The 17,902-nt window shown below is 35.5% G+C and overlaps 1 protein-coding gene across 1 annotated transcript in view; it reads left to right on the forward strand.

The window, feature by feature from the left end:
- LOC149543345 (Cleavage/polyadenylation specificity factor, 25kDa subunit) overlaps positions 1 to 17,902 on the forward strand; it is a 57,533-nt gene that overhangs the window by 19,871 nt on the left and 19,760 nt on the right. Inside the window, exon 2 of the mRNA XM_089798162.1 lies at positions 14,342 to 14,387. Within this exon, the coding sequence (XP_089654288.1) occupies positions 14,342 to 14,387 (46 nt within the window). The remainder of the gene's footprint in view (positions 1 to 14,341; positions 14,388 to 17,902) is intronic.

Raw genomic sequence — 17,902 nt, forward strand, 5'->3', positions numbered from 1 at the left:
CAACTAGGTAATGTTATGTTTTAATTCCACATAAGACTAGCATGCCTATGTTTCTTTCGTTGTCTCCTTCAGCTGAGCAAGCATGCATGTAGATTAGTTTCCCCTTGAAGTTGTAGGACAAATACATTGTGGAGCTGTTAATGTCTAGCTGATCAGAGAGTCAGTAAGAGTTGATAGTTAAAGCAATCAAAGTGTTGTATTCCACATGTGTTTCTGCTCCTTTCCTTGGTTGTATTGCATCCCTTGCATGTGTAGTATGAAGTTGGAGTTGAAGTGAGCTGGGAGTTTTATAATGGGCAACCTTGATTGGTCAGAGAGCCACTTGGGACCATGAATACTTTACCTCATATGCACACCCTTGCATTCTATAGTTAGATGCATTTAGGAGTTGGAGTAGTCTTTATAGATAGCCCTAAACCTCGCGTAGGTTGCTTATGTCTATGAGCAATCTAGTTAGCCTCTTCTGCTCTCAGGTTAAGAGCATACCTCATAGTCACCCTTTGATCAAGTAAAAACATCTTTCATTGAACATCATATTCACATATGGGAGCTGTACCCTTTAATTCAGGTGTTAAATCTCAAATTTTGACCTAATTTAAATTATTATATGGGTTTTTCTTTCCTATTCATGTGAAAAGGGTAGTTAAATATAGCCATTGTATCCTATGAAATTGTTTGTCGTCAATTATTTTGTCTAACTTTTAATGATGATGGTCGTTATTCGTTATTTGTCATATGATGATGCTAGTAGTTAGCAGTTGCTTGGTTTTGGAATTATGGTTATTAACTAAATTTCTTGTTAATATCAATGTTAAATGTTATTATGGATTTATCATAGAACTTGGTAATATTGTGGAAAATTATTGCACGGGTGATTGTAGGAGCAGATGAAGGGGAGAAGCATTGCTTAACGGGATTTATGGAATGGGGTACTACCTTAGTCCATTTACCTCTAACTATCATGGTAAGGACCTAATGACTTGAATAACATGATACAATCTTTGGACACACGAGCTATTAGATAAACATTAAAAACATTAATCATTTTAACTTAATTAAATACATACCTCTAATGGCTTTTGGTTGACATTTCATCCCTTCTATATAATACATATTTATGTGCGTGCACATAGATATAAAAATAAGGTGACACCATAGTATTATTTATACAAGATTATATTTATTAAAATACGTACATTTAATTGCGTGAACACCATGAGTGGATAAGAAGATAAAATAATCTTCTAGGTGAAAAATATATTTAGATATACATACTTAATAGGTATAACCTTGAATAAACATTAAAATATGATGCCATCTTAATAATATATAAGTGCAAGTAAATATATATGTGTTTATAAATTATCCTTTTTAGTAACCTTCGAGTTCTCTTCCATATTTATTTATTTTCCTTATAAGAGGCAGGAATATACACTTGGCATATGTTCTTGATGGTGCAAGAAGACAATTCTTTTTTTTTTTTTTTTAAACTGCTCAAGAGTTACGGCTTCTTGGAAGGCTTTGATATTTTCAAATGCCTCCTTATTTATGGAAGTCAGGTGGGGCCAAAGACATTCTTTTCCCACGATTTTACCTCTGCTCTCTTATGTTATTTCCTTCTTCTACCCTTTTGTTGCAAGTGATTCAGACTAGTCATAATTTATATCTACTCTGAGTTTTGCATTTGGATCACTCACGTCTAAGGAACCAGCTGCTTAGAATCAAGCCAAGGCTCATGTCTTCTTTTTTCAGACCAGGTTATGCGGTCAGCCTTCCATTTTCAGATTGCTATGTGTTTTAAACTGTTTTCAAATTTACAGCAGAAAGGAATGTGTCCATGAAAATTCCGTACATTACTTTTGAATTGCAAATCGAATGGATATTTGATGAGTCTAATCTCTCTATGTTGAGTCAAGACCAAATGTACATGACATGTGCATACATCTTTGTTTTATTGAAGTATATCAGAATCAAATTATATTTCCCTGCAAGCCCATTAAGATCTTTTTTCAAGTCATAGAGATTGTGATATGACATATTGAAATATGTAATATTCTGACACCAACTGAGGTTCAATAGAAAGCGCTGGATTACTCTAAGATTTAATCACTTGGGACTCACCCGGCTGTATGGCCAAGGGAGAGGCTAAAGAGCTGAGAGAGAAATCTGCAATAACATGAAACAAAATTAGATGTGACATAACTATTATTTATTATTTTTAAAAGGAATCATTTAATAGCTCATGCATGTCCATATTTCTTGTTTTCCTGTTGTCAAGTCGAGTGGTGGTGATCGGGTAATAAAAACCCATCCAAAAACCTTGGCCAAGGTCATTACAGGAATGCTTGCCTTCTTAAGATCACATGATGTCGGTTGTGCCAGTTATTCAGACATGTCCGTCCATAACTGTGCGGACATTCTAAACATCAGTATTGCTCGGATGGCTGGACTATTAGTACCCCAAGCTTAGTCCCAGGGTAGGGATGGCCTTTCTTTCAAAAGATTGTGTGGGGATGGATATGGTCTGCGGTTGGGAGGTTAAGCTTAAGTCAATGCTTCTCCTCTTACCTGAAAGCCGATGCTTGCACAACCAGTTATAGACTCTACCAGTTACTTTTAGTATGTTTTTTCTGTATCCCTGCTATGCATTTGATTCCTCTTACATTATAGTAAAATGACAGTAATCTCCTTTACTTGTTTACAAAGAATGATTAGGAAATGGTTATTTCAGTTAATGGTTATTTTATTTAATCATTAATTAAGTTAATTGTTATTCAGTTGATATCTCATGGAATGGATTATAAGATGTTATGTTTCGAAAGTTAGTTGAAGTATTATTTTCATTTCTACTTAAAAACAGATTTTTGTTTTTTTATTTTATATATTTTTTTTCCGTTAAGAAAATTCGTCAAGGATTAGTGACACAGGAGTGCACTAATTCAATATGTTGTGGATAGTCTGCTTCCTTACTTTTGGGCATCTAGAGTCAAGGTAAAGCCAACTTATAAGAGGATTACAAACTGTACACCAATAGTTTTTGGCGACCCTACTGGGGAACGAACCTAGAATCTATGGTTTCGCAAGATCAGCTTGCTTCCCCAAGTTTTCAAATTTATCCTGTATGTCAAGATTGGCGATTCTATTAAGTGACCATGCCTAATGACAAGAAGATGGTTAGGTTTAAGCCTAACCCTACTCTTGAAGATCTCAATAGATGGGGTGATCCTTTGCTCCATCAACTTTATGATGAATATCAGTGGTGTACCTCCTACACTGACAGTCAAAAACTTTGGTACCGGTTCTGTGCAAGATACCACAAGCTGCAAGACTGGGCTGAACCCAGATTAAAAAGGATAATGCAAGAGATGGAGGAAATAAAAAAGGAGCTGGTCGCTAGAGCTAATCCCCCTCCAATGGTATGTACCTGTGCTCCTGTGGAAGATGAAGAGCTCTCTATGAAGAGAATGCTGGATGTTCATGTGTGTACCCAATAGGAGAAGTCTTGTTAAGGACTAGGACAAATAAAGAAAGTTGCTCTCTACGCATACAAGCCTATCATCAAGATGTGGAAGAGCCCTTTCAGTATGAAGAAGAAACAACTCCTGCACCTCTTGCAAAAGAAGAAGAGGATGTAACTTCACTGGTGCTCAGCCTTTTGAAGATCAAGAGGAATGATGATGAAGGAATCCAAGATTTCATGGACCGGTTTGATCAAATACTGGCTAAGATCCCTGAAGACAGCATGCCCAACCCATACAACCAAGCTGTATTCTTCATCCTAGCCGTGCCTTTGGAGATAAGACATAAACTAAAAGAGATTGAGGTATGTGATCTTGAAACCACCAAAGAAGAAGTAATTAGGATTGAACAAAGTTTAAATTTATCAGGACTGATAAAAGGATTAGAAGATGCTAAGGTTCCTGATAATGCGGATGTTCTAATTGATGAGTCTCAGTCTGAAATGTGTCAAGGCCCATCCCATCCTATTGAGATTATAGATTCATTTGCTGAACACCCTCAAAAGGATATCATGAATGCCAATCCTCAAGTTGCTTAACCTTCTCACTCTACTTGTAAAGATAACATAGGAAGCCCAATGATCGAAGAAGAAAACCTTGGTTACCTTATGTCTCAATCAGCCCCTATTCTTTATAGAATACCAGTCAGCAATGACGAGGAAGAGCCTTTTCATGAGACCACTTTCCATCCTGATACAACTTCTGGCCTTGGCAATTTCATTTCTGATTACCATAACCGTACCTCTGATGATGATGAAGAACAAGTCCTAGATGACAAAGGGAACATAGAAGGCATAGAAAGAGAAGTTTCTCCGTTTTGGTCATCACCTATTGACAAATGCTCACCTGATGGACTCGTTGAAGAAGGCTTAAGGGCGGATGTACTATTTGAGAGCTCGCTGTTATAAGAGGATTACAAACTGTACACCAACAAGATTCACGCATATGATTGAGCTTTAGATTCTCATCTTCTATTTCCTACGGAAACGAGTTAAGGAAATTTTGATCGATTTTGTTTGATTACATTTCTGTGTCTGTCATCGTGCATGTATCTGATATATTGTGCATTTTTTTCCTTCTGCATATTGAGAATGATTCTCGGAAGTGTTGTCAGTTCTTTGAGGAGTTGTAATTTGATCGTTTTTAATCCTATGTGAAGTCACTTTCTGCAAGAACGATGGTTAGTGTTTAATGGTCATGTATGCTGATATCTGTGGTCTCTTGGTGTTCAGTCTTCCTCAACTTTGTGTCGCTATTCATGATAACCTGCAGTGCGGATAGTATAACAAACCAATACTGCGTTTGTCATGTTTTTGAATTTGAAGGTGTCGAATTGGGTTGGGAGCCAGAGGTGACTTCCTATTCATATCATGTGTGGTGCTTGATATGTTTTTAATTTTGCATTGAAACTGGCAATCAGTTTGTATCAAGTCATGGCAAATCTTTGAAGGATGCTGATGATGATTGCTTGCAGAGCTTGGGAATATTGTTTTCCTTGCTCGTCAGGAGATGCTTGCTAGAAGTGGTGATTCAACATTAAAGTGCATCATTTATGTTGACTTACTGCAAATCATCTAGAAAAACTTACATTTGCATATGAAAAGTCAGGGTTTTAAAAAAAAACATAAACGGTGATACTTGAGGTAGAGCTGGATTTCTTGCGGCATATTTGGAGAGTAGAATAATGTTTTGGAAGATGGCACATGATACTGCAAGAATGCAGAAGTCAAGTTATGTTTGTGTTTGCTATTTCTAGCAAGCAGCTGCTAGTGGTTCTGGAATCATGGATGTACGACTATTGGTTCAGTGCATAACAACTCTATATATATGATGGTTACTAATCTCATGCAAATGTGAATATGAATAGTGTTTGATTTGAGCATTGATCTATATATATATATCTCTCTTGTGATGGGTTGATTTTTCTCTCTCTTGGTCGCAGGATGCAACAAGATAAGAATTTTATATACAAAGGGAGACTATTCAACTTTAGAGGGAGAGGGAGATTACGTGACAAAGGGATATGTCAAACCCTTTGCAAGTTTATGCAATAGTTAGCCATCTTATTGTTGTCCTTGCTGAGGGGAGTCTCTATTATTAAATTTGTCCCAGCTGAAAGGGAGTCTCTATTCAGAGATTATCTCAATTATTAAAGTTGTCCTTGCCTACAGGGAGTCTCTGTTGAGAGGAAGTGTTGGTTATTAATGCATTCTTCTCCAGGAGAAGTTTGAGGTGAAAGCCCTTGTTCCACCCTCTGCAAGTAGGTACGGTGGATTACCCTCTGTGAGTAGGCATGGTGGAAATGTATTCCTTTGTGGGAGAAGTTTGAGGTGAAAGCCCTCATTCCACCCTCTGCAAGTAGGCATTGTGGAAATGTATTTACAAGTAGGTACGGTGGACCACCCTTCGCGAGTAGGCATGGTAGAAATGTATCATTCTCTGAAAGAAGTTTTGAGATAAAAGTCTTTGTTCTACCCTCTGCGAGTAGGCATGGTGAAAGTCACGTGTATGAATTCATTCTATGTACTTATGAAGTAACTATGGTGGATTATGTTATGCTGAGATAATATATGTTATGTGAACTTATCATCTTTGGTTGCAGCTATGTGCGCATGCCTAATTAAAGATCTCTCTTGCTGTGAGAGAATGTTGAAGTTTGTAGCTGCGTGTTACATCCCAAATTTTGACCTAATTTTAAATTTATTTATAGCCGTTAGATTGAACGGATTTTTCTTTCATAATCATGTGACTAGATAGTTATTTATACCTGTTGTATTCATTAGGTTAACTATTTAACGAAGATGGTTGTTATCCATTATTTGTCATGTAATGTTTAGAAGTTGCTTGATTTTGGAATTATGTTTAATAATTTTTTTTTTAATTTATATGAAATGTCATTATGAAAATTATTATGAAACTTGTTATTATCGTGGAAATATTGCACGGTGATTGTAGGAAGAAGAGGAAGGGGGGAAACATTGCTAAACAGGATTAACGGAATGGGATACTAGCTTAGTCCAATTATCAGGTTGACATGTATGTCCTTAAGTTGCCTTGGCAAGGACCTATCGACTTGAATTTCTAGATACAATTGAAGGACTCGCATGAGCTATTAAATAAACATTTTTTAAAAAACATAAATTAATTTAATTAAATACATACCTCAAAGGATTTTGATTGATCTTTCCACCACATCATTATAATAAATTCCTATGTATGTACACATAGATATAAGAATAAAGTGACACCATAATATTATTTTCTTTATCATAAAATGATGCCACCTCATAAATATATCTACGTGCATATAGATAGATATAAACCATAGTTATTTTCGATTTATAACCTTCATTTTTTTTTCCATCCTTTTATTCATTTTTCTTGCTAGAAACCGATTGAGCACTTGGCATATTTATTTGGCGTCTAAGAGCCAAGACAGTTCTTTTATGTTACGGCTTCTTGGAAGCCAAAGAGACATATAATCTCTTTATATTATGAAGTTGAGAGGCATAATACATTCATTTTTCTAGCACCCGACTTCCTTGTCCTAACACCCGACTTCCTTGTTCTTCACCCGACTTCTTCATACTACTCGACCACGTTTGTCATAGCACTCGATATCCCTGCAGTTATCATTTAATAACCATTGCATTGTTTTCCTTCCACGATTCTTCGTTATACAGATGCCCTGCTGAAAGCGTGAGCAATATTTATTTTGGAATTTAGCGTTCAAGATCTTTTTCGAGGCGGGTTGTTGAGCATTCAACAAGACTCCATTCATTCTTTCAAATTATATCAGTTTATGCATTTAACCAAAAATCCCAAAACATTGCAATATGATTTCTCTATCAGTTGTTATAGCATTCCAATTTATATAGCAGCAAGCTACAGATTATATCATGATGCAAAATAACTTGCTTAATATCATAGGTTAGGCCTTCTCTAAGTTAGAGTGTTTATGGAAAATAAAAACCAAGTAACCATGTTAGGAAATCATGATTTATTTATGCCACTGGAAAACAGAATCAAATGATATTTTTTTGCAAGTCTTAAAGAACACATTCTTCAAATCACAGATTGTGATAAGCTGGAAACATATAGTATTCATAAATCGGTTGAGAATCAACAACAGAGCCGATTGCTCTGAGATCCGTGCACCTAGGACTCACTGGTTGTATAGCTATGGAAAAGGTGAAAAGGTGAGATGTAATCTGCAAGGATATAGAAATAAAAGTCAGATATGATACAATAAATCTAAATTAATTTCATTTGATAGCTCATACTTGTCCATATTATTGTTTCCTTGTTGTCAAGTTGAGCGGTGGTGATTGGGTCAATGAACCCATCAGAAAACCTTGGCCAAGGTTGTTTAAGGCATGTTTGTCATATATGATCACTTGATGTCAGTAGAGCCAGTTATTCAAACATGTTTGTCCATAATTTTGCGGACATTCTAAACATTGGAATGCTTAGGTGGCTGGACTAAAAGTATCCCAAGCCTGATCTTGGGTTAGGGAGGGTCTTTCTATTTCAATAGATTGTGTGGAGATAAGTATGGTCTGAGGTTGAGAGGTTAAGCCTAAGTCAATGCTTCTCTTCTTACCGAAAGCCGAGGCTTGCACAACCAACAAAGGATTCACCGAATATTACTTGTATGTTTTTCTTCTTTTCATGTTAAGCATTTAATTTACTTATATGTAAGGAAAGATTGTAAATCATTATTTCAGTTATTACAGTTTATCATTGTTATAATTATTTCAGTTAATCGTTATTATAGTTATTACAGTTGATTCAGTTAATCGTTATTATAGTTGATCATAGTTTCAGGTGAATCTTGATATAGTTATTTCAATTGAGCTTTGTTATTTCAGTTAATCGTTGGTAGTTAAAAGAAGTTAATGTCCCATGAAAAGGAATTCAGTTTATTTGTTGAATAATCTATTGAAGAAAACTTCTTCTTGATCGTCTTTATTTTGTTATGAAAATCCGTTTGTTACATTGTGATAGAATCTTAATATCTGATTTTATGAGATGACTGTTATGGTCATCTTCAGCTGAAATAGATATATGTGATTATAATTAAGTTAATACTATGTGTCATACGCATGCAAAGAGGTATGCACATGGAAATGTAAAGTGTTGAATATTTGGAAATTTGAATGGTCTTACATTCAGCCTCTGAAGAGACCTTCGTATGTAATATGAAGAGTCCAATGCAATCTATTTATGTGATTGCTCAATATATTGTAATAAGGTCAAGTGAAAAGCCTTGTACTCAAACATTTTTTATCTTCAATATTATAGATATTTTGCTCGTGTGCTTGGGTTTTTCCCTTCAAGTGGAAGGGTTTTCATAGGATAAAACTTTTGTGTTGTTTGTGCATCTTATTTGCTTTTCATATGCTGTTTATCTGATTTCTGGGCATATATCTGAACAGGATGAAATCTAGGATGTGAGGGCTCCAACTATGAGGACATTTTAGATGCAACATTAGTAAAACTTTCATTCATTCTCCATATTTTCAAGCATATATTCCTATCGGCCTATCCATTGCACCTTTTTTGGGTGCAAGTGCTATTTTATGAAATTTGTGGTATGTCTTTCAATGATTTTTGCTGAAAATTGCAAGTTTGGTTGAGGGGTTTGATTATACAATCTCTTGATTTGGGCAAAAGTCTTTGATTTTCGAAGGTTGCATGTGAGTTGCATGTTCTTGCATGCCCGTGCATGCTGCTTGCATGTGATTTTTATGAGTTGCATGTGCTGTAATATCATGCAAAGTCTTGTGTTTAGCAGCATGAAGGTTTTTTTCGATGGGTTTTCATAATTTTTTCCCTTAATTTTTTTCTAATTCTGTAATTCACAAAGTTGTGAGGGATTCCTTTGTGGGATAATAATTTCTTCCTCGAAATTTATTTGTTGGGTTTTACCTTTTTTGCTAAAAAACAAAGTCTTGTATTCTATTATCCATTTATTGGATTTTGTCTAGTTTTGATTGATTTTTTTAACCTCAAAAATCATGCTAGGTTTGACCAATTTTACACCTCAAAATTTGTGTTCGGTTTTCTTCGATTTTTCTCCTAAAAAATTGTGGCTCTTTGTAGTTTGTTTTGGGGCATCATGCTCATATGCAAAGTTTGGAGGGTTTGTCGATTTTTTCCTCAAAATCGTGCTAGTTGCTCTCAGTGTTTGTCTTTGTCTCCAAGGAAGAGCAGCTTTGTTATCCAACATCAGATTGGATATTTTATGATGATTTTTGGTTAGATGTTTTGCTGATTCTGAGAGGGTTAGTGGCAAACTTATCTTAGTGGCAGAGTCAGTGATAGGCTCTCATCTTTTGTTGCAAAGCATTGTGAAGAAGGCGACACCCTTCTCTATTCTTTTATGGATGAATTTTGGCTTCTTGGTCATTAACATTTTGTAGATCCAAGGAGGGTCTCAACAACATAAAAAATGTTTTGAAGAATTTACGACCAAAAGACATCAATTAGACAATGACCATTAAGGGAGGGTATTAGAATATTATAATATTTTTTTAATGGTCATCTTAGTTAGTCTTTAGTTTATTAAGTAGTTTCTATTTCTGACTTTAGTTCACTATTGTTTCTTTTAGAAACTCATCTTTGTAAATCTATGTAAGAAGCTTTTGTCTCCTTTGTTTAACACAGCTACAACAACATCGATTTGCCATAACAACTTCAACCAGAGACATGCACACAAATGAAGAGACATAGAACCTCCACTCCAAGAAACATTTCATCAGACTTTACACAGCTCAAAGAAACCTAGATGCATGAATTTATTCATTCTAGGACTCCATACTATGCAGTGATAATGAGCATGCAAATATGTAACCACTCTCCCTAGAAAGAAGTGCAATGACATGTAGAAATGTGCCCTGGATGGAGTGCCTTTGATTATTATTTTTAGTTTGAAGTTAATGCTGCACCACACCACAGGAATCGGTAACGACTCTTTCTCCCCCATAAAGTATTGAATTAATAGACTGCATTAACTCATGGCAATTAGCATTGATGGCATCCATCTTGGGACTTGAAGCATTTGCGAGCTCTTCTAGAATGCTGCTTGCTAACTCTAAAGCATGCACTCTCCTCTTCTCGACATAGTAAAGGCACTGCAAGATTGTAGATTGTGCAACTTCAGTTGTCGTGCTGCCCATTGAGCTTGCTATCAGTGCAACTTTTGACTACCTTATTTGCTGTTATCCAACCTGCTCTGATACCATGTTAATGTTTTGACCAGAATTTAAGATAAACAACAAAACATCAGAAATAAACAATAAGGCACAGCATTTATCCTGGGAAAACCCATTAACTTGAGGGGAAAAACCCAACCACACCAAAACAATCTCTTTTATATTAAATAATAGAGGTCTAAGTGCAATGCTTCCAACTGAATACTGCAAGCTTTTCAACTTATTACATATATCAGAATTGACTCTGTATACTATATATATTTGCAGTATAGAATAATCCAACATAGCAAAACATCACATCACACAAAGCAATGATACAAGATATGTACAATGTTGAGGCTCTTCACAAATGTAACTTCTCAGAATTTAAACGAAAAGTCTCTTCATTTTCCTAATGCATGTCTCTTCATATGCAAACACATGTTTCTTCATATTTTCAAGCACGAATATATGAAAGAGCACCATCACAGGTTATCAGGATATCTCCTGCAGCTACAAACATCAACACTTTAAAGGACAGATTCAAAATACTCAACCACACATTATTCACATGTACAAATCTTTGATGAACGCATACACATCCAAGTATTCTCTGCCAAACATAACGAAGGTATTCACTGCAAGCAAAGGGCCATCTAAATTCACACAACTCCTCTGATATGGCTTTCTGAGCACTGATGCTTATAGTACTGACAACGAATGCCAAATACTGGTAATGAAATTGGAATACTGAACCATTAGCATCAAGAAAGGCAGTTATGAACTTTTCTTGTAATGGAATGTGAGAAGCCTAATAAATTATAAAAGCCACAGATGGGAAGTAATCTGTTTCCTTATTCATTCAGGACAAGAGAAAGAACTATGAGAAACACTTTCTCTTATTCTAAATTTCTTTCTTTTTTTTTTGCCCAGACCTTAGAAACACAACAATATTCTAGTCTCAGGCCCAATGAATCTGGTAATGAATTCAATTGCCTTTCAAATATTGCCTGCCGAAATATTTACTCAGCCTGATAATTTCCAATGTCATATATTATATTGCAGATTATAGTAGCAGTCTCAAATATTTGTCTCCTTTTTGAAATAACAAACGATACAAAATAGACAGCTAAATGTAATTGGTTCCACACGTTTATACAAACATATTATCCTTTGGTGCCAAATATTTCATACTATACTTCAACACATGGGGACATTATTTCCCTTTAATATTAGCATTGGTTCATATGGGACTTTATACCAGAGCTCAATATTTCTTTCTTTCATTCTTATGATAAAAGACCATAAAAAATATATAAACTCAGAATAAAATATTGCTCTCTTTCTCCAATATTAGAAATAAATATTTCAGATCTACAAATATATTAATTTCTAACTATTTTCAAATCTTACAGATTTAGCACAAGTTTGAACTCCATCACGAATTCACTCCGAGGTAGAAGACTCAAGTTTCTGTCCAGCTCTCCTTTCAAATCTCTGAAGGTTTCCATCTTCAAAAATTCCAACTAATGCCAAAGTAACAGACTTCATCAAAATAACATCCAAACATTCGAAAATGAGGCTCCGTTATTATCTGCCCCTGCTCTCCCTAGAATATACCAGCTCTGATACCATGTTGATTTTTTTTTCATATTAGAAATAAGGTAAATATGCAAAACGAAATAATGCACAAGAGAACACAGAGTTATCCTGGGAAAACCCTCCAACTTGAGGGGAAAAGAATCCCAGGCACAAATATATGACATATATTAATGAAAGAGAAGAAGTCTGAAATACAATTTCCCCAAACACAGGGCTCAAACTGAAGCAATGATCATCACTGATATGATCTTTCTAAAATACCCATAGATAAGTTTACGAAATCTTTATGTCTCTCTACTTTCTTCGTGGAAGAATATATAAATTTACTTTGACTCTTCATTGTCTTGCAGTTACAAAGTGAAGACCCTATGTTGTCTTGACCCTTCAATGCTTTCTCCCTTCAAGGTGAGGACCCTTCGATGACATTAAGAAAGAAAAGATTATTTGTATAAATCAAATTTAGTAGAAAAAGATAGTTCCTGACACTATAACATCGATGCTCCCTTTTAGCTAGGCATGTATCTTTCCAGATATCAACATAAGCACCAGAGTCCAATAACAGAAAAATAAACGATCAAAATCAGATCAACCATCACAGGTATGTAGGATAGCTCTTGTAGCTATCAATCTTCAACTCAAACGGTATTTTTGGAATTGCAACTATATAAGCATGTATCCATGAAGAAGAAAAATATAGGCAATAAGCTTTTACCCAAGTATATGATGCTTTTCGGACTTTGCCAAAGATTGACATTGCGGTGTGAAAGACGGAGTTACCTCTAACTAAAATATGTCTGGTTTTTTAATGTTTTCTGTTTAAATAAAGTTATTGGACAAGGATTACAACATAGACAGAGTTGCATCGTGAAGAAATTCTCCATGCACACAGAAGAAGCAAAGGGTCAGGATAAACAAAGAACCTCATTATGAGGAAGGATTTGTCTATTGAAAATGCTTCATGAACCATGAGGCTTTCATTCACAAGAATTATAGTTGATCTGCATTGAGGACAAGGGTTATCCATGTTGAGGAGAATTTTTTTTTTGGGGACCATACTTTTAACGCACTGAATATATAGGGATATGTAACGACTATGGCTCACATTATCCTTATTTTTGTCATTATCCTCATCTGGACCAGGTGATTAATATTAACGACTTCAACTCAGGCTACTTGTCATTTTGCATATCATTTCCATTGAGATAAAGATAAAGTTCAGGTGAAATATGGGGTCAAAATCATTCTCATTGCTGATTTTCTTTATTGAAATAACATCCTTCTCCTGGATGGAAGGGAGCTTTTCAGGGCTTTTTAGGTGGCATTATCAGTTTGTGGACCAAGACCAATCAAATATGAGGGGATGAGAAGAATCAAATATGAGAGGATGAACTGTCCTCAAGAATCTCTAATAATCTCTCTTGTTCCAGCATGACCTGGGTTTACATGACTCCCTGTTAGAATTCAGTTTATGCCAATTCGGATCAGGTGGGATTTGTTTCTCATCTGTATAAACCTTCTGTGCTATTCCCTTGTATCTATCTATATTACCTCTTTCAATTGGAGCTGTCATCTCTCTGCAGTACAGATTATATTTTAATCATATTGGGTGAGCCTGCTGGCTTGTTTTCTATATCAAGTAGCCTACATCCCCACTAGAAACAGCTTGATAAGATGTCTTGTATTGTTGCTATTTACATTGTTATGTGATACTGAATAGCTAGTAATCTTGTATTCCAAGTTTTCTTAAGGGAGTAAATAAACTTTTGAGCAATTATTCGCAAGTTAAATGGAGCATTTCGCATCAATTTGTAATGCAATATTACAATTGGTAAATTCATTACAATAACTTGTATTCAAATTTAGTAAAGCCAGATGTGAATTTTATACACAACTAATTGAAGTGAATTTGCAGTGATTTGATTTTATTAGTGTCAGTTAAGATTATCTCATAGAGTTGAGTCTATGCAGCAATTTGATTTTATTATTGTTTCTTCCATGAGAGCTTACTGTTGCCCTGTTATCCAGTTACATGAAAGAAGGCATGCGGACGAGTGTGGAGGCTATCCTTCTGGTAATGGTGACATCTATTTTATATTCTTTCATATGTTGTTTATTGTCTTTGTGGCTGCAGTAGAATTGGAGTTAGTATAATACAGTAAGTGATATGGAACAAGATCATAACTATTCTTCTTACAACCTTGAACATCCTAGTTTCTTCTTCTTGCTTTTCGTTTTGTTCCCATAGCTTCTATAGTGAAGTGGATTATTAGTTTTGACATGTTGGCTTTTGAGACCTAAAAGTTTTTGTACTTATTGAAACACAATTGACACAAAAAGACTAATTGTGCATATGCTTATATCAATATATGATATGATCCTATGATAATTGTTGCATATCTTGGTTCTGGTGGTCTAAGTTTTCCTGAACAAGTACTTATATGGTCTTCAGATGTTGAAAACATATTTGATGTCACGGTACCTAGAAAGATGAAATGAATGTGGGCCTTTCTATTGTTTTGTAAAGCAAGATACAGTTCTGATTTCATAATATTTGTTTTGAATGATATCTAAACCATAGCTGGAAAACTTGTCGGGAATAACTCAAACGATCCAAAAAATTTGAAAAACTTAGAATCACCAAAAATTCTATGAAAAAAATGACTCTTTTATTGAACATCTGAAAATATATGATTTCATAAAATATTCATAAAGATACACATATACACCAAATTTGTAGAACATATACTGATTTGAGATATCCATCAATATTAACCAAAGTTTTGAGTTAAATACATAGCAATTATAATTTATAAGATTGACATAGAATCATATACCAAAAAACAAGTGCAGCATCTGAACAAAAATGAGATTCAATGTAAATCAAAGTCAAACTCCATGAAACTACAGCTTTTAAATACATATCATGTTCATGTTTCAATATCAATGAAAACTAGAAGTAGAAATTTAAATTTTGTCTACTACTAAAGCTGAAAAGAGATCACTGCTGCTGGGTGGGTGGTGCTGAAGTAGTTACAACATCCTCTACAAGTGCCCGAAGAGGTGTCTCAACATAACCTTTTGATGGATGACCAAACTCACGCTCCTCACATGCTGCCACTTCTGCATCGTCGTCATCTTCCTCCATCTCAAACTCAGCTAGGCGAGCATCAGGTAAGAAAGGATCCACATGCATATCCACATCATCACCATTAGGAGCAGCAACCCAATTTGTTGAATATGGATCTATCTCATCCAAGTCAAGTACTTCATATGAAGCCTGCCCTTGCACCTTTTTATCGTGCAATCAAAGGTTGTATTGCACATAGACCAAGTCATTCAAATGCTTCTAAGTCAATCTATTGCGCTTCTTTGTGTGTATGGCCTCAAAAACACTCCAATTTCATTGGCAACCAGAAGCACTATAGGGCTGCGATAATATTCAAATGGAAGGCTTTTGAAGATTAGGTGTTTTGGCACCATTTTCTTCCCACCATAGATCTTCAAGGATTAAAAAAGCCATATATAATGTGGTGAAGATTCCAATAAACTTACTGAGTGAAATAAATGATATAATGAAATTGAACATATTTTCTTGTTTACTTGGCTGTAGGGTGTCTCTCCTATGTTTGCAATTAGGTGAAGCGGACAATGGTGAAATAGCCATCTTGTAGCTTTGTAACTCATCAAGAATGAGATCTCGAGGTCCAAATCAACAACTAATCTCCGAGTTCGTGTGTCCATGCCAACTTGAACCTCTGTATTTTCTTTGAAAGTGTTGGAGAAGTATAACTTGGAGTTCAAGTAGTCAACATTAGCATGAATATGCTAGTGGAGTTGTTGGTTCCACTTACGATCTATTATGTTCCATATGGGTCTATATTTGGTCTCATTTGACCTATATAAGTGTTGAATGACCTCTTTGGCCGTATCCATGGCCTCATATAGATACCCCATGATTTTTTTAATCTCCATCCACCTTTCGCCAAACCGTCACCATTGGTTTTGACACTTGCATATAATTTTTTTAACAAAAATTAGCCAATTACAATATCTGAAAATTAAAAATAAATCATCAATCAAGGTTTGAAAACTTATGTTGATGATCTTCTCCATTATCTAACATCAAACATAGCCTTCACAACCTTCTCTTCTTTAGGCTTCTTGGCATAAGGACACTCCAACCATCTTTCACTCACAAATATCTGGTTTAGGTTGGGCAATGTGGCTAATATGCTTTGCAAGGTGAGAATTAGTAACAAAGCGTGTGACCCCTGATCTCATGAGATCCTTACCAACAATGTGCTCTCTCATAAGACTTAGGACTCATGTGTGATTGTTGATGTACTTTTGTTATATTTCTTCCATCTTCAACCACCTTCTCCGTTCAACTACTTAGTTTCCCTAGGTGGTCGAGGAGCAAGTCAAGACAATGGGCAACACCAAAGCTCCAAAATATATGGGATGCCTATCCTTAGAAGTCTACGGACTAATAGATATGAAAATGTATTATCATTCATAATCTAGATGACATCACTCACTCCCACCACCACCTCATCCAACTTGTTGCACAAAGTCCCCGCATTTCTCACTTGATCAGAAGCATCAACTAATTTTAGAAATACTAATTGTCTTTACATTTTTCACTTGATCAGAGTCATCAATCGATTTTAGAAATACTAGTTGTCCCCTTGAAGCAACTATAAAGTTGATGAGTGTCCTATTCTTGCCATCTTTCCACCCATTAGATTTAATAGTGCAGTCTCTTTATTTCCAAACTCTTCTTTTCTCTTTCGCAAGATGATTAATGTTTTGGACCTCACCCTGTAACAACGGTCCACTCACCTCATAATGACTTGGGGGCTTACACCCCTTACTAGACACGATCATTGCAACAACCAATTGATCCCAATATGGTTTACATAAAGAATTGAAGGGAATATCGTTGTAGTACCAAAATCTTGCCACTGGCACCTTTGTCTTTTGGTACATCTCTTTGTTCCGTATAGTGCCTTGCGATTTGGGTTGAGCACCAAGAGTGTTACTTGAAACCCAAAAGCCTGATATATTGCTGCTCACATTTTCCGATCCTCGTATTTGTGGCCCAGTGGAAGAAGCCCTTGTACCTGTTTGCAGCCATACATAAATGAGATCTCTCATTTGGACTGCCATGGCCTTTGATGTCCTCTTTTGTGCTACCTTCTTTTGAGCATATACTTCAAGGCTTGCCAAAGCCTCCCTTGTATCCTCTTCGAGACAGCCTTCACACCATGTAATATCATTTTATGGAATCTTTGCAAGATTATTGTTGATGTTTGATAGCTTCAGTTTGGTTAACTTTGAGACTAAATTGAAGTTACATATATGTGATACATACACACACACGCACGCACACACACATATTTTTGTGTGTGTAGTTAATTAATTAATAAATTATATATATGAGATATTATATATATAATTATGTTATTATTGTAATGAGTAGACATATGTCCCTTCTCCTCTTGATTTATTATCAATATAAATAAGAGTTGGCTGCCAATTGGAAAACACACCTTGAATAGGCAGTGCCATTACACTTTGCAGTGA

The sequence above is a fragment of the Cupressus sempervirens genome, chromosome 8 (genome assembly GCF_028749045.1).
Source record: "Cupressus sempervirens isolate cs-2001-9-10 chromosome 8, ASM2874904v1, whole genome shotgun sequence".
Lineage (NCBI taxonomy): Eukaryota > Viridiplantae > Streptophyta > Pinopsida > Cupressales > Cupressaceae > Cupressus > Cupressus sempervirens.